The 24,624-nt window shown below is 36.3% G+C and overlaps 1 protein-coding gene across 7 annotated transcripts in view; it reads left to right on the top strand.

Moving 5' to 3' along the window:
- The window catches only part of cadps2 (Ca++-dependent secretion activator 2), a 173,881-nt gene that overhangs the window by 23,587 nt on the left and 125,670 nt on the right, over positions 1 to 24,624 (top strand). For all 7 annotated transcript variants that reach the window (XR_005695094.1, XR_005695091.1, XR_005695092.1 and 4 more), the window contains exons 7-11: positions 758 to 869; positions 2,592 to 2,731; positions 7,809 to 7,875; positions 8,562 to 8,670; positions 9,140 to 9,340. Coding sequence is in view for 4 of the 7 variants with exons in the window: in XM_040026725.1 (XP_039882659.1) it covers positions 758 to 869; positions 2,592 to 2,731; positions 7,809 to 7,875; positions 8,562 to 8,670; positions 9,140 to 9,340 (629 nt within the window). In the remaining 3 variants the exon portion in view is untranslated. The remainder of the gene's footprint in view (positions 1 to 757; positions 870 to 2,591; positions 2,732 to 7,808; positions 7,876 to 8,561; positions 8,671 to 9,139; positions 9,341 to 24,624) is intronic.

Genomic DNA, 24,624 nt, shown 5'->3' with positions numbered 1-24,624 from the left:
CAGTTTGTTGGCCCATTAATAAAACGGGCTGATACTATCCCAGGCAGAATTTTGTTAGAATATTCTTTTCAATTTAATTTCATAGTAAAGGGTTGAGGGGAAATTACAGCAGGAGACCAACCAAGTTTATTCAGTTCAGGTCAGAACCAAAATGAATGAAAAAAGGGAGAAACCCAGACAGACTGGAGCAATAAAAGTCATGCTATGCAGATTAATGACCACCTAGACAAGATGGAACATGCAGAATTTTGTTTTTGTAGAAAAATATGTACAATAATTATAACCTCTAGGACTGAATTTGAAGCCAGTTGAAGGAGAAGTCCCCCAAAACACTCCAAAAATGAGTACATTCCAGTGAATTTCAATGTTAAAATTTCTAATTATGTCTAATTTTACAGTTGCTTCTTTAAAAAAAAAAATTATTTCTATGAGTTCCATAAGGTGGTGGATTAAAAAAAAATGTAACTAGTTGAAATCTCATATAACCTTAAAATTTTCTCTATTATGGAGGTGGTTGCTTTGACTAACAGGCATTTTTAATACAATTATCTGCCAAATAATGTGACTTGCTGTGCGGTTAGCAGCCAAAGCAGTACCAAGATGGTGTGGTAGTAGAACATACAGTGGTGAGGCAGCAAAAAGGCTGCTAATGTTAGCTCGAGTTAAATCTGTTTATCTTCAATTCCTCCCTGTCCCGGTGTCAACAGCAGTGTCAACCTACAATTTTACAAATCATTAAAATTCTCATATCTTTCAGGTGGGGGACTCAGGGGGACTTCACCACAACTCACCCTCTGCCTTCAGTTAAAGTGAAGCTCTTCCTAGAGAGCACCAGGGTCTTAGCTTTGGATGACAAGGAGCTGGGCAAGGTGAATAAATCTATTATTCTGGTTTATTAAAGTCTATTTAGTGTATAATGTTTAGTAGATAATATTTACTTGTTTAGAAAAGTTCTCTATGTGAAGATAATTAACTACATTCAAATGATCAAAATGAAAATAACTGTGTAATTTAGTCTGCATTAGTTACATTGTCATTTTAGGCGTAGTGTTATTGATAATAAATGTGACTTTAGATACAACATTTCTTCAATTTCATTTCTCTGTTGTGAGTTTGTTTTTTTTAATTTCCAAACTTCAATAATGAATTGATATTTTTCTCCAGGTTGTCCACATTTATAAATGAGTATTGTGTGAAAGTTGTTTGAAACTTTGATACAACCTTAATGTTGTATCAAAGATGTTTTTTTTGCTCAGAAACAGCTCGAAGTTCTAAAAGCTTCAGATGTTATTTGTAATTTTGTAGAGCATTTGTGGTTCACACATATCTACAAGATCCAAACATGTTGTTGTTGTATACAAGTTAAATCCCGATTAAGCTGAATTCACAGTTCATTGTGTGTATGGAGGAGATAATTGAAGGTCAGGGAAGTCAAAGCACAGTGAAAACAATGACTGACAGTTGCTGGTTGGAAGTTTCTTATTTCTTCCAGACTATATGAATGAAACGTCTTACTGCATGAGAGCAGCTGTGATTGGTACATGCAAGCATGTGGTCAGGTGCCGATTTAGGGAATGCTTGATTTGCGTTTCCTTCCTGTTCTATTGATGAAGCATGTGATTTCAATACTGCTTGAACATATTCATTTAATTTTGGGAAGTCGAAACAACGATCAAGATTAAAATTTTAACAATTAGTGTAGCCCTAGATAAATACTCAAAGAACTAATACAGTCTCATATGTTAAGGGATTTCATGAAAAAATAGTGTAAGGTTTTTTTATAACTCCAAAACAAAAGGCCAGACGGACCAGGGAACAACTTAATTGTTGGCGAGGATGTGGTCATTGTTTGTCTTCTGAAGCTGTCCCATTCTTAGTAAAAAATAAAGAGACTATAACAAGGTATTGGCAAAAATAGTCAAAAATGAACAGAGTACTCTTTGATCCAATGTGAACTGCTCATCTCACAGAAAACAATGGGATGAACCTCTTATTTCCTCTGCACAAAGCATTTTTAGCTTGTCATCCTTTCTACCGCCTCTCTTCTCTTACTGGACATTATATCTTCTGAGATGACAACTGGCGTCATGCACGGTGACATCCAACCACACAGTCCAGCCACACTTTATCATCCTCTCTCCATTTGACTTACACATACACACTTTAAAATCAAATGTTCTTTTATTCACTTACATAGGAATACTTTCTTTTACTTTTTTCTTTAAATCTCTGGGTTTGCTCATCACAATATACTCTTATTAAATCATACATTCAAAAGGTCAGACATTGTTTTACACGAGTTGCTCCTTGGTGTCACTCACTCACACATCCTCATCTTTTTCTCATAACCACTCTCTCACAGCCTCCGAAGTTATCTTTGCATCACACAACTTATTAATTACTTTGAATCGAACCACAATTTACAAAAACATTATGCTTTATTAAATAAGACTCAAGACCATAAATTTAGTAGGAACTGTTAAATAGGTCTTTACTGTGGTTTTAGGTCAGGAAGCTGAGGGCTATTTTCCCATAGACATTGTACTCTTTTTTTTTTTTCCCTGATCTATTTCTCCATTTCTCCCTCTCAGGTAATCCTGAACCCGACTACCAATGGCCCAAAGCACACAGAGTTCCATCATATGATTGTCCCCAAGAACAGCCAGGACACAGAGCTGAAAATCAAACTGGCTGTCCGCATGGACAAACCTCCCAACATGAAGCACAGCGGGTGAGTCACATGCTATATCTTGTTTCTTTTTTCTTTTTTGGGGGGCGCGGTTTCAGTTGGGTTTTTTTTCCAAAGTTTTTTTACTTCAGTGCTTGACAGTTGGATAGCAAAGAAGTCACAGCCCAGCCCAAGTTTGTAAATGTAATAACTCAAGAAGGAAGTGACTTGACACCATAGGTCTGTCTACGAAAAATCTCTGACAAGTTCAATTCTCGATCTTGTGAATGCGAAAACTTGAGACGGGAGTCACCTAGGATTTTCAAAATCATACCAACATGTTTAGTGAGACACTCGAACCCTGATGACCTTGACATCAGAAGTCAAGTTTTCTGAGGAGGATTTTGAAATTGTAATCATAGGTTTATTTCCTAGGAGACCGAGGGTGATCACTGTAGGCTTACGTCCTTCTTCTCTATGGAAATAAAACAGTTGCGGCTTGGAGTGTAAAAAAAATAAATAAATAAAAAATCCAAAATATATTTTCTGCAGTATAGTAGAGTTGTGCTGTGGCGTGTTTGTAACAAACAAACAAATGGAGTAGTTTGTGGTTAAAGATGGACTAATGTTTTGTTTTTGTTGTTGTTTTTTTAATCTATTATTTATTTCTTCTTTCTTTAATGTCTGTTAACTCTGTGACGGCAGCACTTGAGTCCACAACAAATTTCCCTAAGGGGACAATAAAGTATATCAAGTAATTGGTCAAGTAATTGGACTCAGGCAGCAGTGTCTGAGGTTTGCCATTGTACAAAACACTTGCAGAATTTAATCAGGAATACTGCCACACTCCACATTGGGATAAATAGATTTTAAAGAAATATCACATTGCTATGCTTTGTTCTTTCTTTCTGAACATAAGTCACAAATGTTCACATATGTTCATTGAGGAAGGTTTTATTTTGCTTTTTTATCAGCACTTTTTTAGCCTGGTTGGTTTTCTCAATGGCAGCTAAAATTAGAATCACTATTCTTTTAAAATATTTCTGTGTAAGACCTGTTTGAGTTGTTACTGTGTAGTTTTTATTTTAACCAGAAGATGGAAGCAAATTCTAATTTTCCAGCCTGCAAGTGTTGCTGAAAGAAATATTTATTTTCTTTTCACATTTCATGTCTCAATTGAAGAGTTCGTTTTTTTTTTAATATATTGTATGGAGTCAGGTTTTTTTCTTCAAAATTTACAGTAATAATTAGAATTGGTTTTAAACTAACAGTTTTAAATTCAAATTTCCTTGGAAAAGATGATGCAGAGTCTATGGTCTTAGCAGTTTTCAGTGTTTCCACTCTTTGTGGAAAACAAACAAAAAATAAACAATCCGGTGGACAATCTGACTTCGTGTAACTAAATTCTGCTGTATTTTCAGTAAGATGAGAGGAATGAGTCACACCTCTCATTTTGACTCATGGTTTATGACTCAGGCAGAAACGTGGTTTGTCTAAAAATTCTAAGGTCTGTGTTTGCTTTCCAGTTCCAGTCTACAAGTCAAAGCATCCTTGGGTGAGATACTGAACCCTAAGTTGCTCGTGATGTATCCTTCAAATTTTAGGCGCTTAGGTTTAGAAGAAGCACTTGTATGAATGTGTATGTGAATGAGTCTTGTGTATGAATGAGCCTCACACATCTAATGAGCCTCCCGCAGGAGCCGACAAACGGTTCTGTTCATTACAGTAACAATGTGGGAGTCGGGCAGTTTTAATAATTGACTGGCTGGTTGGTAACTGCACTCCATCTGTAGCCTTCTTGGTTTACACAAGGGGTCAGTATCGGTCTCTGTTACTTCTGCCTCTCTGGTCCATGTTCAGCTCTTCTCTTTGTTGGTTTTCTGGCATTTGATTTATTAAGGGTTTTGCTGTGCCTGCTGCTTTGATGCTGTTCCACCAACTGAGGTCAATGTCTTACATGCTGCATTTCTGAGTTTTACCTATAAGATTATCAAAATAACTCCAGACATGTCAATGAAATGAGTCCAACTGAAGCATTTCATTACTTCTCTTATAGCAAAGAAAATATATAAAAATAGAAAAATTATTCTGTTAAAAGACATTTTGCATTTGGCAGTGTTTGTGGGCTTAGGTTCAAACTGTAGAAAAAAACAAAACAGTAAAAAAGTAGTCAAAGTGAATTAAACTCGATTAGGAGACCAACAGATGCAAAAACACATTTGATGGTCAAAATAAAACGGGCAGGGAAACAAAAAGGAAATACTTTATTTAAATCCACAAACGTTGATTCTGTTCATCTGGACGTAGCGTTTTCTTTATTTCAAATGTGTTTTTGTATTTTATGTGAACAGTAGAAGAAAACCAGCAGTCTACACTCATTTATCATAAATATGATTCGGTCTTGTCTTAAAGTCAAGTGTGTGTGTGTGTGTGTGTGTGTGTGTGTGTGTGTGTGTGTGTGTGAGAACAAAGTTGTTTTATGAAAAATGTCGCTTTGCTCAGATTCTCCCAGTGAAACCGATTCATTTGCTAAAATCTCATTTTCTTATAATCTAACATTCATTATTTTATGGCAGATATTTGTTTTTATCCGTCATTTGTTACAAACAAATATAAGTTGACCGTAGGCATCTATGTTAGTTTTAAAACATGAACGCATCATTTTCCAAAAATGTTTTTTTCTTATTTTAACAAGGAAATGTCTTCGTATTCTCCACATCACTATAAATTGTATTGTGTGAAACAGTATTGATTAATTACGAACTATAAATAACTGACACTTTTTATTTAAATAAGAAAAAAAATGTTTTGATGCTTTCTTTCTCCCTAAAAATCATCTCTCCAGGAGGCAAAGTATCTCTTTTTTTATTTGTGCTGAAATAAATGAAGTCTATTACAAACTCCTTAATGCTGCTGCGGATAATCTGTTCTATTACTTTGTCTTAAAGTATGTCTTTTTTTCTTACAATTTTTAAAATCGCAGCCAATCTGCTACGGTTATAACCAGATTTAGACACAAAAACTTTCTTCATTGTTGTAACATCGGTTCTTTTATTTCAAACAAATGGTGCCTAATATATAAATACAACGAGAAACACTGTAGTTGCTCAGTGTGTCGACAGACTTTAAAACCCTCAGAGTCTAAATGTCTGGCTAAATGACCAGTTTAAGATGGATGTTTTTGTGCTGTGAGGACTGTTAAATGTCTGCAGTGAACTTTTTGGCATCAGCAGTCCATCTCTTTGGATCCTTGCAGCTGAAGGATGTTTGAAACAGCAGGAAGGAGCAGGACCGGCAACCAAATAATTTACACAAGTGGCTGGCGAACAGTGCCACATGTTAACCTGGAGTCATGCAGAATGGCCCAGATTCTCCATCCAGACACACCACAGCCTTGACTGGAGGCCTTTTCTTTAAGGGCAGGCATCAGGGCTGAAGAAAGAGGTCTCGCCATGGATTGATTTTCCTCACTTGCACTTGCCTGTATCCCACGCTTTAGGAGGCCCAGGAGCAGCCATTGATTGAGAGGCCATGCTGGTCATTCTTCCATTTTGAGCTGCTGTTGTTGTCATGGCCTCTTTCAGCTCAAAACTCATTACTTTAGTTTCACTTTAGATAAAAAATAATTGTTACTAATAATTTGGTGTCCTATTGTGATATGAGACACAATAAAAATAATATCAAAATAATGATTTGGTACAAAGAGGCTCACAAAAGCTTGTAAATATTTTAAATGTAAATGTAGTTTTTGTTCTTTTATGTTTTGTTCTTCTTGGGGTGGGTTGCATTAAAACAGTATAGTAACCTTTTATCTGAAGCAGGAGGCAAATGAATATCTCAAGCAAAACGTTGAAAACAATTTCTCCTGAAGTTATGCGTTTCTATACTTGGTTTTTTGTCATTTGTACCTACAAGCTTCAAGAACAGTAATACTAGCCAGTTTTTCCTTCATTTATTGGTGAATTGTAAGACGACACTGCCCACACCCAAGGCAGCAGTCCAAAATCCAAAGAGTGATTGACTTTAAAGGTTAGGCGTTTATCAAAATTAATGCATTTGACATTCAAATTTATTAAACTACAAGAAAAGAAAATAAGTATGCTCTTTTATTTTAGAAAATACAAAAACTCCTGTGGAGCTCCACAAATCCATTTCACATTTGACAAAACAGTCTTTCCTCAGGACCCCTTTAGTGGCTCTTCTGGATCTTTCAGTGATATTGCATGATCTTTATCAGCTGCTGGAAAACTTCAAAAGCTTTTTAACTCTTCAGTGTGAGACTTGGGTTGCTGTTTGAATTAGAGATGACAAGCTATATGTCAAATATTTTGAAAGTGCATCCTGTAGGCCAGTAGCAGCCCTCGGTAACATTTTGTACATGATAGATGGACTGGTTCCTATATAGCGCTTTTCTACTCTGAGCACTAAAAGCACTTGTGTGGTGTGTGTGGGCATGAAAAAGAAAGAAAGAGTAAACCATAACACTCTGTAAAGTAGGACTTCTCAAAATGTTGCTGACATTGTTGGTGAGCACAAAACCCGACGAACCGAATTCTACAGACCATTTAAAGAACAAGAGTAATAAGAGTTTCTGCTACTTAATGAGGAAAAAAGTAATTTTGCTTGTTTTTGTGATTTAGAGGACCACATACATTTTTAAAAATCCACTGCAACCACAGTTCATCAGGCAAAATGCCTCAGAGTATTTTCTTATTCTCAAGAATATCTTTATTTAATTTGAGCAGAGTCTGTGAGTCAGTTTAAGAGATAAGTGGCTTAAGTTTTATGCAAATTTCTCACCTTGGAAAAAATATTTTCTACATGATTTAATAGTAAAACTGACAAATTGGGTTAAATAGTTTAAAATGGATGTAAATCCATTTTAGGCAGGACTATTACATATGATTAATTTATTTGTAACTATTCCAACTGCTTTAAGTACCCATCAGAATAACTAATCTAGTCTCATTTTAGCCAGCTTATTTAGCTAGCTAAAATGAGACGTATATAAATGGGTAAAATGAGTGAGTCATCTGTTAAATTAGTGTGTGAAACACAGTATCGTACATGCAGTTCACTTCAGGAAAAAATGTTTTTTAAAAAAGCAATCAGTAACTCACTGTCTTTCTTTGTGCTTCAGATACCTGTACGCTATGGGGCAGAGGGTCTGGAAACGCTGGAAAAAAAGATATTTTGTTCTTGTCCAGGTATGAAACTGGTGAGACGCTGCTCAGATGAATTTGTAAGCTGTGACTGATATGGACAGAGGTGTAATACAGCAGCAGCAAAGTGTTGACATTTGAAGGATCTGATTCAGGCAGCGTTCTGGTAGGATGCAGCAGTCACATATGAAAGCTTCAGCCTTCATAGGAAACCGGTTGTCTCAATTACTTTGACACTTTTTTTTTCAACTTAAGCTGACATTAACTTTCTGAGCATTAGAGGCACATGGGGCATATTCTTGCAAATCTACCCCATGCTTTTGTGACAGCCAACCCCCACGAGCTTGTAACGTCCTCAGATACTGTTTCTCTGCACCTGGAATCAAATGTTTAAAGGCTGTTCATATTTAATGATGGCTGGTAGTAAGACACTGTGTAGCCAAAGTGGACACAATGACATTGCCCACTGGTTTGTGAAGACTTGAGTTTGCTTTTACCGTCTTTCTGAAATCAGATGTGACAGTCGGAATATGTCATAATCTTAACAAGTTCACATGATTCATATTTAACAGTCATTGCGTAGCCCTAACACTAAATTTTACATTTTTAGCACATTTTGTGGGACAGCAAAGAAAATGAACCTGGAGAACTTTCATGTCTGTGTGTGGGTGTGTGTGCATGCATGTGTGTCTGTTTTTGATTGCTCATGAATTTGTGTCGCTGTCCTGCAGGTTAGTCAGTACACATTTGCAATGTGCAGCTATAGAGAGAAGAAGGCTGAGCCTCAGGAGCTGATGCAGCTGGAGGGCTACACAGTGGACTGCTGTGAGCCTCGGCCAGGTAGACATGAAAAAGAAATGTTAAAACAATAGCACGATAGATTTTGATCATCTTGAAACTGAGTGTGTACAAAGAATAAAGTTATTGGAGCCAATAAAATAATCAAAACAACTCTAATTTATGGAATTATACTAATCTCCCCAAAACTCTGTCAAAAAAGCTGTTTAAATGTTACGTTTAAATGCATTTTTTATAATTTTTGTTGTGTTATCTGTTTCTCTGCTAAATTTTGTTCATAACCACGTTCTCTATTTTGAAGATTACATTACAGACTTTTCAATATCTCACTTTTGAGAAGAGTAGGGAGCACAGATTTACTACAGTTTAAAAAGAAATTAATTATAAATCATCAAGAAATGATTTCATGGAATATGATGAATATGATGAAATTTTCACAAAGTAAGATTTGGATGTGCTTATTTTTCATTATTCTGCCCTTTAACATTCACTTCTTTTATCTCCTCTTTAGGTCTGCAAGGTGGTCGGGTTTTTTTTAACGTGTTGAAGGAAGGCGATTTGGTGATGTTTGCTTGTGATGATGAGCAGGAACGGGTGCTGTGGGTCCAGGCCATGTACCGAGCGACTGGACAGTCCTACAAACCGATCCTCCACCCCAAAAACAAAACCCCAGACTGCAGAGGAGGAAACCAAAAACTGACATCCCCCATCAGTAAGTTCAGCTTCTCACTCGATCTGTTTTGATTATCTGAATGTCATTGAAGAAATGAAAAGTAGCAAACTACAGAAAGTGTTCGAATAGCTTTTAAAATCAAACAGTGTTTATTGGGAAAGGAACCACAACTGTAAAACACAGAGTTCAGGTGCATAGTTACATATTCTGTTGAATGCTTCTGCCTGCAATCTTTATTTATCTATTGAGACTTGGCAGAACCTGAGTGATTGTAAGTTGTTGTTTTCAAATTTTTTGTGTCTTTATTATTGTGGTTGCTCTTAAATGGAAACCATTAGAAAACCTTTAGTTTTCGTTTATTTTAGTGAAATTAAAACTGTAACCAGAACCATTTGTATAAAAGCAGGTCAGTTACAAATCTTTCTCTTGAGAGATAAATCCAAATTTTCTTGATGATTTTTGTCGTATTCCCATAATTTACTTCCTAACAGTGAAGCAGGTTGGTAGGAATGTACTTTTTTTTTTTTTTTTATGTACCAGGTCCGACTCAAGAAAAGTTTAAGGTATAAGTGTTGTTGTAGTAGTAGTAATAATAATAATAATAATAATAATAATAATAATAATAATAATAATAATGATGATGATGATGATGACGACAACAACTTCTGTTTAAAAGCGCCTTTCAAGACACCCACGGACACTTAACAATAAAATAAAACACAGCAAAACAATGACAAAATGAATAATAATAATAAAAATACAAAGATTGTTATTATTATTGTTGTTGTTGTTATTATATTAGAGTCACATTAAGAAAAAATAGATTATTGATCATTTTGAGAATAAAGTCAAAATTTTCATATTAAAATTGAAAATTTATTTTGAGAAAACATTTGTATTTGCATCTCCAGAAAAAAGTCAAAATGTGGAGATCACCACGGTTGCTATACCCTGTCAATTAATTAAAGCCTACTTCAGAAAATGTTTTAGTAGCAATAAAGGAAATGATTTCTCTTTTAGCACATAAACGATGCGGTGTATGTATAAGGGCATTGAAAGGATGGTTTGAGTAAGCTGCATCTGGTGAGATGGAAAAACACAGAAACAAGGAAGAGTTTGTGTTTTTCAAAATGAAGTGGCTGGTAAAGGACAAATGCAAGGTTATCAATAGTTACACCCTCATGCAGCAAAGAGGTTGTGTCAGACCGCTGATCAATTTGTTTTACTAAGTCATCTACACGAGGCGTTTTGTAGAGGGTACAGCAGTTGAGGCAGTTTGTTCTGAAACCGTAACTGTAATCTGCTCATAATTGGATGTGCGGATTACAGATTACAGTCGAAAATACAATTACAACTTTTTTCTCAAAATAGTATTTTAACTTTATTCTCAAAATTATCAATAATATTTTTTCTTAATGTGGCCCTAGTACACCTTCATACAAGTTTATTATGCTATTATACTAATTTGTCAGAATACTGACAAATTAACAGTTTGACATGCACAACGTTACCATCATGTACCCTGAGATTACCATTATATAGCATTTCAGTGTTTTAGCACCAGCACTGCTGTAGAAACCTCACAGCAGCATTGTGTTTGTTGGTTCAGTCATACAATACAATACAATACAATATAATACAATTGGATTATGCAATTATTTCCTTGATAGCTCATAGTATTACATTAGCACAGCCTTATCCTGGGGTTGTTTTGGTACTCTGTAGTCAGCCTAATGGAAAACAGTTTGATGGAAGAGAAACGGCACCTTTTTAGCATCAGGTTATGTTAAAATAAATAAAACTCTGTTGAAGCCTGCAGACCAAATCTGAAGAGTTTGATATCACTTTATGTTTTTCTAATTTTTGGTCCTGACAGTCTTTAATTTAAAGTAATTCTTTCCTTTTTTTCCCTCATCCACTGCCATCCTTTTACCATAACATGTTTTTATTGCGATGTTGCTCCCTTCTTTCCACTGTACACAGTGTGAAGAGTTTTTCATTACAGAACACCAATCAGACAGCAGGTTCCAAGATGGTGTTTTTTGTTTGGAGAGGGTTTCATGTTCACATGCTGATTGGTTCTGTATCACACAGTCACACAGCAAGAGTCGGATCGAAACAGCTTAACAGCATTGTAGGTCACACTACTGTGAGAGAGGAAAAACAAACACAACATATGGTAAAGATGGAAGGAAGAGAGTATGAAGACAAAATTAAATGGTGACACTTTTTTCTTTAATACATCACATACTGTTCATCCATTTTCTTGCCGTGTTCTCATTTTCTTGAAATGACTTCCTCCTTTTTTCTTAACAGCACACAGTAATAAATGTAGCCTATTTTCAAGTCTGGAGGCCAGTTTGAATTAGAGACTCGCTTTGCACCCTTGAAAAACTTACTTTTACAATAATTGATTACATAGCCATGAAGGATAGATTTCATCACATCAGATGTCTTTCTGAAAGTACTGGTACTAAGTTGGAGGATAAAATTCACCAACTGTTATCATCTTTAATGCCTTTTACCAACATATTGCAGAGCAGCTACTCCTGCACAGGTTGATTATCTTGTTAATCATTTACCTTCTTCACTACATATGCCTTGCATGACTATAAAGAGAGCCTCAAATCAGAAGTACTTAACTCCCTGGTATAACTGTCAAACTCAGTAATGGAGTCTCACTAATTTAGAAGATCATAATTTAGAGAAATAGTTTGCTGCTTTAATTTAAAAAAAAAAAAAAGCCTTACTTAAAGCTAGAATATCCTAAAATTCATCACTGATTGAAGAAAATAAGAACAACAGGTTTCTCTTCAGCACTGTAGCCAGGCTGACAAAAAGTCAGAGCACTGTTGAGCCAAACATTAATACAATGGTATTAATGGTTGGCTTGCTATTAATAGTTAACAATTAACGAGTAATGACTTCATGAATTTCTTTACAAAGAAAATTTTAACGATTAGAGGAAAGAATCACTGATAATGATATCATAGATGTAGCATTATCTACGGCTACTTTCAGTACTTTCAGTGATATTCATTTAGTCCTTTTCACCAATTAATCTTTCTAAATTAACTTCAGTAATTACTTCCTCCAAACCATCAAAGTGTCTTTTAGACCCCATTCCTATAAGACTGCTCAAAGAAGTTTTACCATTAATTAATGCTTCAATCTTTAATATGATCAACCTACCGCTAATAATTGGCTAAATACCACAGGCCTTTGAGCTGGCAGTAGTTAAACCATTAAAAAAAGCCATCTCTTGACTCAGCAGTCTTATCTCTAACCTTCCTTTTATCTAAAAAATCTTGAAAGAGTAGTTGTGAAACAGCTAACTCATCATCTGCTGAGAAATAGTTTATTCATAAGATAAGATAACCTTTATTAGTCCCACTAGTGGGAAATTTGTTGTGTCACAGCAGAAAGTGGACAGTGCAAAGTTACAATAGCAAAAACTAAGAAAAACACTGGAATAGGACAATATAATAAGAATAACATACTATATACAATAGAATAAAATACGTTGTCAGAAAAAGAGAATTGCACTCATCAACAGTGATGACAGCTTAGCCACCATTCTCCTGTCACTCACCACCTCCACTGGGTCCAGAGGGCATCCTAGAACAGAGCTGGCCCTTCGGATCAGCCTGTTCAGTCTCTTCCTGTCCCCAGCAGAGATGTTGCCACCCCAGCAGACCACACCATAAAAGATGGCCGAGGCCACCACAGAGTCATAGAAGGTCTTCAGGAGTGGGCCCTTCACTCCAAACGACCTGAGACTCTGTCCAGTCCAGTTTATCGTTCACATAAACACCAAGGCACCTGTAGCTGTCCACAGCCTCGATGTCCATACCTTGAATGTTCAGTGGTTGCACTGGAGGATGTTTGTGCCTGCGGAAGTCTACCGCCAGCTCCTTGGTTTTACTAGTGTTGATTTGGAGGTAGTTCTGCTGGCACCAGTCCACAAAGTCTTGGGTCAGTTAAGGGTACTCCCTGTCATCCCCATCAGTGATCATCAGGCCGACTATTGTGGAGTCATCAGAGAATTTCTGAAGAAAGCACTGGGTGGAGTTGTGGGAGAAGTCTGCAGTGTAGATGGCGAAGAGGAACGGAGCCAGAACAGTTCCCTGTGGGGCCCCCGTACTGCAGACGACCCTGTCCGACACACAGCCCTGAGTTCTCATGTACTGTGGTCAGTCGGTCCTGCTTGTCCTCAGTCCAGCATTCGATACTGTCGACCAGAATATTCTATTAGAACAATTAGAGCACGCTGTGTAGGTATTACAGCTACTGCACTGCAGTGGTTTGTATCATATCTATCTAAGAGACTCCAATTTGTTCATGTAAATGGAGAGTCCTCTTCACACACTAAGGTTAGTGATGGAGTACCACAGGGTTCGGTGCTAGGACCAAATCTGTTTACATTATACATGCTTTCCTTAGGCAGTATCATCAGAAGACATCAGCATACATTTTCACTGCTGTGCAGACGACACCCAACATTATCTATCCACGAAACCAGATAACACACACCAATAAGTTAAACTGCAGGAATTTCTTAAAGACATAAAGAGCTGGATGACCTCAAATTCTGTGCTTTTAAATTCAGATAAAACTGAGGTTATTGTAATTGTCCCTAAAAACGTCTTGTGGTCAAAAAACTTAATGAACCACTTGTCTTTTTCTGTATTTCCCTCATTGTTCTATTTATATTTTTTGTCCTGTATTTATTTATTTTTCATCTTTTGTATAATTTTTCATTTGGATGTTTCTGTTTTACTCTTCCTTGATTGGACCTACAAACATTCTTTTTTTTAAACCTGTATATAGAAGACATGTCTACATTTTCAACCCCTCCCATGCCAGGTACTGTGAAATGAAGCTGATTATAGCTGTATTTATGTAATGTGGTGTGACTGCGGTCCATTCTCGCCACAACTCGTTAATGTTTAATGGAATAGATTGAAACGTCAATCGCGAGAGGTGCTGACACAGTGTTTGCAAAAGGAAATGGAAGGTTTCCCTGAAATAGCTCTTAACTGGGTGCAAAGTGTTGCTGTGTGTGTGAGCATGTTTGTGCGTAATGGGCTTGAGAGGAAGTCATTCTCACTTTAATAACGATCATAGCTGTTAACCTGCATCTTCATTTCCAGTCGCCCTGCAGGTGTGCTTTTGATAAAAATCAATGTGGGGGTTACATTTCACTAATGACTGCATGTGAAATGGGTTATTACCATTAATAAAGTCCCACTTGTTCTGTCTTGACTCCATGGAAATAGCTGCAGTTTTTTTTTTTTTTTAAAAACATGAGCGAGATGGTTTTGTTTTCTATTTGAAGGTTAATAACTCAGAGGTGAGACAATGAGAGCAGAGCCACAGTATCTTTTCTTTGTCTTTAGAACAGACAGCAGCATCAGATTTTATTGACTGGCGTGTCAGCTCTAATAATGAAGCTGTTTACACATGGAAGCCATGTCAGAGGCTCACACATACCAGCCTACTCACAGTTACTGTCCTGCTCCGTGAATCCACACTTTCTGTTTTCAGGGATAAACTGGTCATTTTATGTACCAGCTGATGCCCAACAGTTTTCTCACACTTAATGGTTTTCTGTGTAAAACCTTTAGATATTTGTGAATTCAGTCAGCAGTCTTTCATTGTTGCTTGTTCAGACTGGTTGAGACTGTTGCTGTATATATAATAGATGACTGTAGCCATTGTTATCTGTTGATTTAAAAAAAAAAAAAAAAAAAAAAAAAAAAAAACCACTGTTGTGGAGCATCAGACTTTTTGTCAGTTTCTGCTATTGCCATTTAAAACCATTTAAAATAGTCACTGGCTGACTATTGGGGACAATAACTTACATAATGATAATAATAATAATAATAATACACATAATAATAATAATGTGGCTGTGGCTCAGGCTGGGGTAGCACAGGTTGTCTACTAATTGGGGAATTGTTGGTTCAATCCCTGAGTGCTCCAGTCAGCAGGATCCTTGAGCAAGATACTGAACCCGGAGTTGCCCCAAGGATGAAATGTTCGTCAGAGCGTGAATGTTAGATATAAAAACAAATACTTGGGTAAATGAGACATGACGCTTTGAATTGCTGCAGTAGAAAACCATTATATAAGAGCAAGTTTATTTACCATTTACGAGATTAACTTCATGTTACAATAAGGGTTATTGAGCAGGGGTTGTCGAGCTTTTGATGATCCTTTTCCAATGACTATGTATGTGAGCTGTAAGTTGTTATGTAGTTGGGTCACTATGCCATAATCACTGAATTTGATTAGAATTCAATGGCTTCTTTAAAGTTGTCTGCATTTGTAAATGGTGACTAGAACTTGGAACATGAAGCCTTGGAGTGGATCTGTTATCTGCTAACCAAATATTCTGACTACAGTGAGAGCCCTAAATACTTCCATTGCTAAGTGAACCCACTAGCTAATGGGTTACCAGACTTATCAGCAGTTAGACTTTCTGGAGAAGCCACACAAATGATACTAAGTATCATTTTCCCCAGAGAAATATAATGTATTTATATATTAATTGGTTTTATAGTGCTTTTCTTGTCTTACTGACCCCTCAAAGGACTTTGGACCACATGTCACGTTGTAACTGTTCATTTATATGGTATTTTAATCTGTAGGCTCTGAGCACTTTAACAACTGCACATCCATCAGCAATTTGGAATCTCCAAATAAGATAACATGCATATCTTTGGACTGTGAGAGAAACCTGGAGCAGGCAGAGAAAACTTACACAGGAACCAGGAACAATGTTGCTGTGAAGTGACAGTGTTAGCACTTCACTGTCACTATTATCCATATATTACCTATGCAAACATAGTACTTAAAAAAAGCAAAATTGCCATTGTGCTGACTGTAAAATTAAAAAGGCTACAGTGTGTATATATAGTGGGGGAAATCCCCCCTGCAGGTTTTGCAAGCTTGCTCACTTACGAAGGAATGAACAGTAACTGATTTTTCTGGTAGTTTAATGAAGGGAGAATATCAGTGAAAGTAGATTTGCATGTCAGTGAATGAAATAACTATTTGATTCTCAAGCAAAATAAGGGTTCCTAGGTTTTGGTCGCAGTGTCTTGAGTCTATTCTGGGTTATTAGGTGTGATTCATTCTTTGTTTTCGTTATCATGTTTGCCCTGTGTTCTCTGTGCTTTGTGTGGTTATCGTTTCTGTCCGGGTTTGTTGCTGTTGCATGTTAGTAGTTGTTTGTCTCCTGTGCTGGTATATAGTTATAGTCCTGTTGTCTTCCCATTCTGTATTCCTTTGTGTCCCAGTTTCCATTCTGGTGACTGTCTCTGTGTCTGTCAGTCATGTCTCCATGTTTGTTTACTACTTTCAATACCATTAATATTTATATAGACTCTTTTTCTCCACTTGATCCTTCTGAGTTAACGGTCCACATATCTTTTAGACCAGCGGGTTGGGAAGTCCAGGCCTCAAAAATTCCTATTTCACTCAAGTTTCATCTAATGTTTTGTTTCTGGATTTTTGGATGATATTCTTTCTCTCTTTATCAAAATGAATCTACCATAAAAATGAGAAACGATATAGATATGTTAAAATGATCTTTTCTTTGCAAGACACTGGAGTTACAATTTCCACTTCTAAATACCTGGGACACTGTACAATATGTAATTAAAAAGAGAATACATGGGTTTTGCAGATCTCATAAACCCATTTTATTCACAATAGAACATAGAAATATAACAAATATTTAAATTGAGACTAAATTGAGACGTTTTACTATTTTTAGTATAAACTAGTACCTCGTTTTAAGGGCAGCTACACAGTAGGGATAGGTGCAAGAAGAGGCTGGAAAAGTATATAGTACAGGAAACAAAAACAACTGGAGGAAGGTTAATTGGCAGACAACCAGTTTATTCTGGTGAAGTAAAGATGGGGCAAAGGTTCAGCAATTTCACAATAATGTTCCCTTTAACATAAAATTGCAAATAATCCTGTTATCTGTAGTACATAATATCCTCTAAAGACTCGTGCGAAATCTCTGTGCTAAAGAGATGAGACCAAAAACAAAAGGATACCAATGTTTTTATAGGCTTGTAATGCAGTCTTAATCACTTTGTTTTAGAAATGTTAACTCTCTAAAGCCTAACATGTTGCCAGACATGACACCAGACAGATGTTTTGCAACTTTCATTTTCAGGATCTCTTCTGTGAATGTCCAGCGCTGTAAAACTTGTAATTTCAACTGCCAAAGCAAATTAAATCTTTTTAAACAACAGATATTTCTCCTGAATTCCTTCTGAAAAATTTGAACACCACAGTTGATGTCCTGGTTCATCTCCTGAACCATTTGCTCAATTGAAAGAATTTCACTGGTTCCTGAAAGCAGTGGCTCTGTGCTTTTCAGTGATATTAGGGTCATTACGGTAATCCTCGCCACATCCAAATCTCGGCAAATAACACAGAAAACAACACAGCAAACCTATAACCTTGATTTAATTCATTTCATTTAATTTCATTTTAATTAACCTTTAGTTAAAAACAAGAACAAGAAACAATTCTATAACCTTAAAAAATGGCTTTAAGGATACAGTACCGTACAAAACAGTACTTACACTCAGAAACACCATGGAATTCAGAAGTTTTTGCTTTTCTCTTAATTTGGAAAATATCTTTTACTGTGTGAGGAATTGTCTAAAAAGTTTAGTGGAGCTTTTATTGTGCATTTCCTTTTAATATATATATATATATATATATATATATATATATATATATATATATATATATATATATATATATATATATATATATATATATATAATTTTTTTTATTTATTTATTTTTTTTTAAATTGTTTAGATGTGGGTGTTTTCTGTGTTATTTGCTGAGATTTGGATGTGGCCCCTGTCCTGGGATTACTGTAATGATCCTAATATCATCAAAAAAGCACCAAGTTGATGCTTTTGGGGACCGCTGGGATTCTTCGATTGCGCCTGTAGTTCAAGCATTACAGTAGTTTGACTTAAAAGTTTGACCTAAATAGGATAAATCATTAGAGGCTATGGGAAAGTTTAGTTTTTATATTTAGCAATGAGAAAACCTATTTTTCAAGACATATGTTAGCTCTTTGTGGGGTCAATTAAGCTGCTAATGTTCTCACCTCCGAACTTTATTGAAAGGACAACCAAGTCTGAAAGAAATTTGAGTTAACATGATTTCAATGATTGAATGAAATGGACCAAAAACAAAGTCCAAATCAGTGGAAACCATCGGAGGCTGTGACTTTTGGACTCTTGAATTCCACTTTTCTCACACTGACATCGACTTTTTTTGTTAATATGTTAAGACAGATCTACAGAATGGCTCCTGAAGAGATGTTTCCACCTGTCATCTGTGTTTTTGAAAGAAGCTGGTGGTTGGTTTGAAATCAAGGATGATCCTGAGGGGAATGTCCAATTATGTTACGCTCTTGGGGTTCAGCATCCCTCTTAAATGCAGAAGAAGAGCTCTGAAAGTTTGTGTGTGCTCCTTTTTATTTTTTGACAGAGTTTAGTTTGTCTCTTTAAGCTCTACACAGTGTGAAGCTGCAATCAGCCAGATCAAGGCTGATGGACTTGTCTGTCTGTGTCTTCGTCTCTGTTTGTTCTGTCATCACCAGAGCTGCTCTGCTCCGACAGGGAGGTCATGTCAAATCTTTCAACCATGTGCACCTGAAACTGAAACACTTTGTCCTTATCCTCTTTGTCTGCGTCAATAACCTGCCATCAGGGGCCACTGCCTCTTTTCAGAGCAGGTTGTCACATAGATGTGACTGTTGCTGTGATGATGGCAATGAAACGCAGACTAGATGGGTATAGAGAGGTTGGACAGAGATGAATACACATGAAGAGAAGATACAGATGAGCATGTGTTACATATTAGTTGCGCACCTGAGATGGGTGGTGTTTTAGCAAACAATCGAAAATAATCTAGCAAACATAATCTTTCTTTTTCTTTCTTTTTAATTGGTGCTTTCTTGTTGAAACCTATTACCTGTATTGACTGGAATGAAGTGAGCTGGGCCAAAAGACTAGTTGGAAAGGTCAAATTAAGCATGGCGGTAACATATTATAGTGCATGTAATTTTAAGTACAGCTTAATTTCATGGTAACTCCCAGACATTTCTTTTCCCCTTATGTTACATCACAAGTACGCTGTACTTCTCATGGCATGAGCCTTATGGAGTAACTTAAGCTTTCTAACTTCCATATATTTTACAGGGAAGGGCGCAAATTGTACTGTAAGTAATTTGAAGTTCAGTGTAATTAAATACTAATACTGAGAGAGCCAGAGAAAAATGTTTTTTAAAATGTAATTGTTACTTATAACATGTATGTAACTTTGTAATTTTAACATGTTGTCGCCTCTTGGCCAGGACTCCCTTGAAAAAGAGGTTTTTAATCTCAATGGGACTTTTCCTGGTAAAATAAAGGTTAATAATAAATACTAAGTAAAGACTGCTTAAGTAATTTGGTGCATAATGGACGCTTCACTATGAAACTCTTGTTATGTTAAATATAAAAATGATAGTGTAATACGAGCTTTTCTTCCTTTCTTATTACAAACTATACATTCATCCATACAAACTTTGCAAGCTCATCTGATCCTATAATAATGGAGACAAAATTTGTTATTTTCATTAACCATTAATTAAAAACAATAACATAAAACAATTCCATAACTCTGGAAAAAATGGCTTTAAGGATACAGTACTGTACAAAACAGTACTTACACTCAGAAACACCGTGGAATTCAGAAGTTTCTGTTTTCCTCTCAATTTGGAAAATGTTTTTTCCTTTGAACAAGTGTCCAAAAACATGAGACTGACTGCATATTTCGCACAGTCATCCCAAATAACAGGGTAGCACACCAAAGCCTTCTCCTTTTTGAGTGATGTCCACCTGTACAGACAATCAGACAATTGAAGATCATGTTTTCAGCAGTCTTGAATACACTTTTTCCCTTTAGCATTAAAATCATAAATGAACTATTTGTCCTATGACAGCTGGCAGAAGATCCACCCTCCCTGTGACCTTTGCACTTGAATTACTTGACTAAGGATCTTGGAAAGAAAAGCGTCTGGATTTCTTTAAGTTGCTTGAAAATGTTAACCTCTCATCCGAGAAGCTTCTTCAGTTCTGAACTGAATTGAATTCCAAATTGCCTTAATTTTTCGTAGCATAGGTTCAACAAGGTGCTGGAAACATTCCTCTCAGATGTTTTTCACCATACTGACATGATAGCATTACAAAGTTTCTGCAGACTTGTCATCTGCACATCCATCTTGAAAATATCCCATTTCACCACATCCCAAGCGAACCAGTTTGAGATGATTAAAGGTTTGAGATTTGGCACCACCTTCTCCTGTTATCTTGCTGGAGTGGAAGTTGCTATTTTCATACATAGAATACCTGAGTGTTATGCAAGCTAAAGTCCCTTGGTAATTCCGTCACCATGTGTCTCCTTTCCTGTAAGATAGCCATAATTTCAAAATACTCGTTATGCTATATTTTAAGTACTGGGTAAGTAAATTTAATTACTGGTTAATTCTATAGTGATTTCAGGAAAAACAACCATAACGTCTCCATCTCTTGCCAGTAAAGAGAAGCCAACAACAGATGTGTGAAAGCTCAATTTTAACTTTTTTTCTTTTTATTTAAAAAAGGATATTTAAAGCTTGCATGCTGTCATAAACACTTGAACAACTTTGATGCATACAGTGTGACTATTTATCCTGAATGATCATCACATCTTATAGATCTCATTGTCAAAGTAGATTAAATAAAAGTTTTTTTTTTTATTGATTATGAATTCTGTTGCTGGAGTCTGAATTTGGTCCTTTTTGTTCCATGATTTCTAACATTTTAAAATATTTTTCATGCTTAAATGTTTCAGATCATCAGTATTGAATAACAGACAAACATAATCTGCGGATTTAAAAAATGTAAATAAATAATGATTTAATGTTTTAAAGGAATTTATCAAAGTGGACCTTAAACACTACATATATTATTCATGAAATAAATCTAAAACAACTGTTGTAGATTTAAGACTGTCTGCGACTTGGTTTAAGCCATACGTGTTTACATTTTTTAGAACGAGAAGGTGTTGAGCACCATCTCGTGCCTGTAGAGAACATAACATCACTGGGTTGGTTGATTGTTGCTAAGAGTAGTTTGTTAGTTAACTAGTGACAGAATTGATCATTTAGTGTAAACAAGGAAACTAAAACCAAAAAGCAGTGTAAGGGGTTGCTTTTGTACTGCCCCCTGCTGCAGCAGTTTTTATTTTTAAAAAGGCAAGGATACACTGCCCACTTTCATTCTGTCTCTTCAGCAGTAAGTGGTTTGTATGTTGCATGTTAGTGTTGGGATTTCATTGTGCTTTGGTAAAAAAAAGATATATTTTGTGATGTGATGCACATGTAGTAACCTGTTATTTTATGTATTGGTTGGATGTGCTGGCACAAGATGGCCCTCAACTGTTATAAATGCTTCAACTTAAACACTTATTTCTTAAATCCAGCTTCACAGACAGTGTTTACGTTTATGTTCTTTTAGAGTAGGGCTCCATGCTGTAATTAGTAGTAGAGATTTAAAATATTCTAGTGTTTTGTGTAGATCTAATATTTGGCAGTAGACTATTCCGGAGTCTGGGACCTGCAACAGAGAGATGTAGCAGGTCCTTTCACAGCGAGATTTAGGTTTCGACCTTGGAATAAATAACATTAGTTTGCATTGTTTGCATGCATTGATAGAAGCTCAGATAGGTAAGAAGGGGCTCGTCTTACCTATCTGTTTAAAAACAAAACGTAAAATGTTAATTTGGGTCCTGTAACGAATAGGAAGCCAGTGTAAAGAGGCCAACACTGGGTTATATGCTCCTTCCATTTTGTACTAGTCAACAGACAAGCAGTTGCATTTTTGGACCAACTGGAGACGATAAATAGAGGACTGGTCGAAACCAAAGTGTGCTGTAGACTCGCCCACTGATATATTCACATTTATAAGGCTATTCTTGGTTTGCTTGCATGTAATTTACAGACTTCATCAAAAAAGGTATTGTGTTAGATCCCAAGAGTTCTGTCTCAGAGGTTTGTGCTGAATTTAGAAAAAGACCATTCAAATTTGCAGCTCCTTCCTCTTGTAATCAGCTGCAGAGTAAACAAAAATGTATCGAACTTAATAAATCTAAGGCAATTTTAAATGTCTTGAATGCAGTTAATTCAGGCTGCTAATGTTTTGCTTGAATATTATTATTTGTTTCAATTAGTTTTAAGAAGGTATTCATTCTTTATTGACACTGAAGTTTAAAAATGTTGGTTGCTTCTTTGTTTTGTTTGTTTTTTTACTTTCTGCCTGTACTTAACTGGTGTATGGATTTGTGTGTCTGTTTTATTCATTTATGAAACTTATAAACAATGGCTGTGCGTGTTTGGTTTAGGTTGCATGTAGCTACTAATACTAGTCATAGTTTGGTGTCCCCAACAGAAACCAGTCCTAAGAATAATCAATTGAATCTGTGCCTTTGACTGACCATTTTTTGTGCAATTGTGTGTCATGTTCAGCAAAACCAGAAAATTATGCTCATGTAGTCACACTAATGAGAAACTTCCAGAGCAGAAAAACCTGTGGATAGCCGAGAAAAATGCATGAAGATCGATCCATATTTTCTGCTCATTCACACACAGACGCACACACACGCGCACACACACAACCTGAACATAATAGCTGAAAGTTGGACTTGACAGAAATCAACATCACTCCTCCGGCCGTCTGTCTCCCAATCAATATTACCCCTCCTTTTCCCTCCTCTTATTATCAGTACTAATCTATATCTCTTTGTCTCGCTTTCTTTAGAGTCCTATCTCCTTCACTCCCTGTCTTTTCTCTAAATTACATTGAGGACAGTACACTGTTATGGAGGTAACAAATTTAAAATGACCTACATCGGAATTAGAGAGAAAGCAGGCCATCACACCCGAAGGGCAGTCGCTGACAGAAAAGTGGAAGAATGAAAAGAAAAGATGGAAAAAGAAAGCAGAGGAGCGTTGATTGGAAGTTGATTGTGGAGATTTCACTTCTCCTGTTTTTTTGTTTTTCTCTTTTCTCTTTTGGACAAAGGCAACAAGAAAATGAGGAGGGGATGAAAAGCACAAATGCCTGAGAGTCCTCATGGGCTTCTCTGCATCCACACAAAAAACAAAATGACAGCGATAATAAAAGTGATCACTAAAGCTTGTCTTGGGCATGAGCCACAGGCGTGGAAACAGCGCCAGTATTCTCAGTGAGCTGTGGTCTTTTGTGGGGCCATGTGTCACGGTCAGAAGCTTCCCATCCTGAAATGTACTCCCACAATAAAGGCAGAGTGGAGAGTGTTAGGCTTTTCATTTGGCAGGGCCATTATCAGAAAGGCCTGAAAGGACTGGAAATGACCCAGGTTTGCTCAGGCTGGGACACCCTGCGCCTCTTCGGCTTCTTTTATTTTTTTTTTTCATTTTCTGTTGATTCTTTCATCACTGACCCCAAAGCCTCATTATCGCCTGCAGCTTCAGGCCGTGCACATCCAAAGTGAACTGTCAGGGCTGCTGCATAAAAATGACTTCATTACTAGCTATTCCAGAATGTACTCATATGAAAATCTTGTAATGTTTTTTTTTCTCTGTTATCATTAATAAAACTCAGGAACACACCCAAGTTAATGAAATAATCAGTTTAAATAATATGTATTGTGTGCATTTTTAAAAAATACATTTTTTAGTTTTATAGCTGGACTTTGTCCCACATTTGTTGCACTTTGTTTTGACACAGTCACATACACACCTGCCACCCCAAAATACTCATAAGAAGAAATAAAAACTGCAATTTGCTTGATTTTTCCCATATTGTGCATCTTTACATTCTGCAGTCTTGAATGCAGTCACTTTTTTTTTTGCTGTACACACATTAGGACTTTAGCATGTCTGATACCAAGACCTGAGACAAGACATGAATAGATCCATGGTATTGTATCAAACTTTCCATATTTTTAGTAAAAAAAAAAAATAAATATATATATATTTTTTCCTATTAATCACCCCTTTAAAACCCCTTTTTCTAATATTTTCTTCCGTTTAACATGTTTCTCATGTATGACTGTGTTTGGAAACTGCAGTATTCATTTAACCTTAGTAATTCCACAAAGTGCTTCTCATTGTCTGTCTTGTCCATCCATCGTATGTCTATGGCAACAGCACTGCCAATGATGGGATAAAAGGATGAATCAGTGATTTGTCTTGTGCATACTGACCTG

This window comes from Simochromis diagramma, unplaced genomic scaffold (assembly GCF_900408965.1).
Source record: "Simochromis diagramma unplaced genomic scaffold, fSimDia1.1 OVJJ01000293.1, whole genome shotgun sequence".
Lineage (NCBI taxonomy): Eukaryota > Metazoa > Chordata > Actinopteri > Cichliformes > Cichlidae > Simochromis > Simochromis diagramma.
Note: the sequence above shows the minus strand (reverse complement) of the source record. Positions and strands in the feature narration are given on the sequence as shown.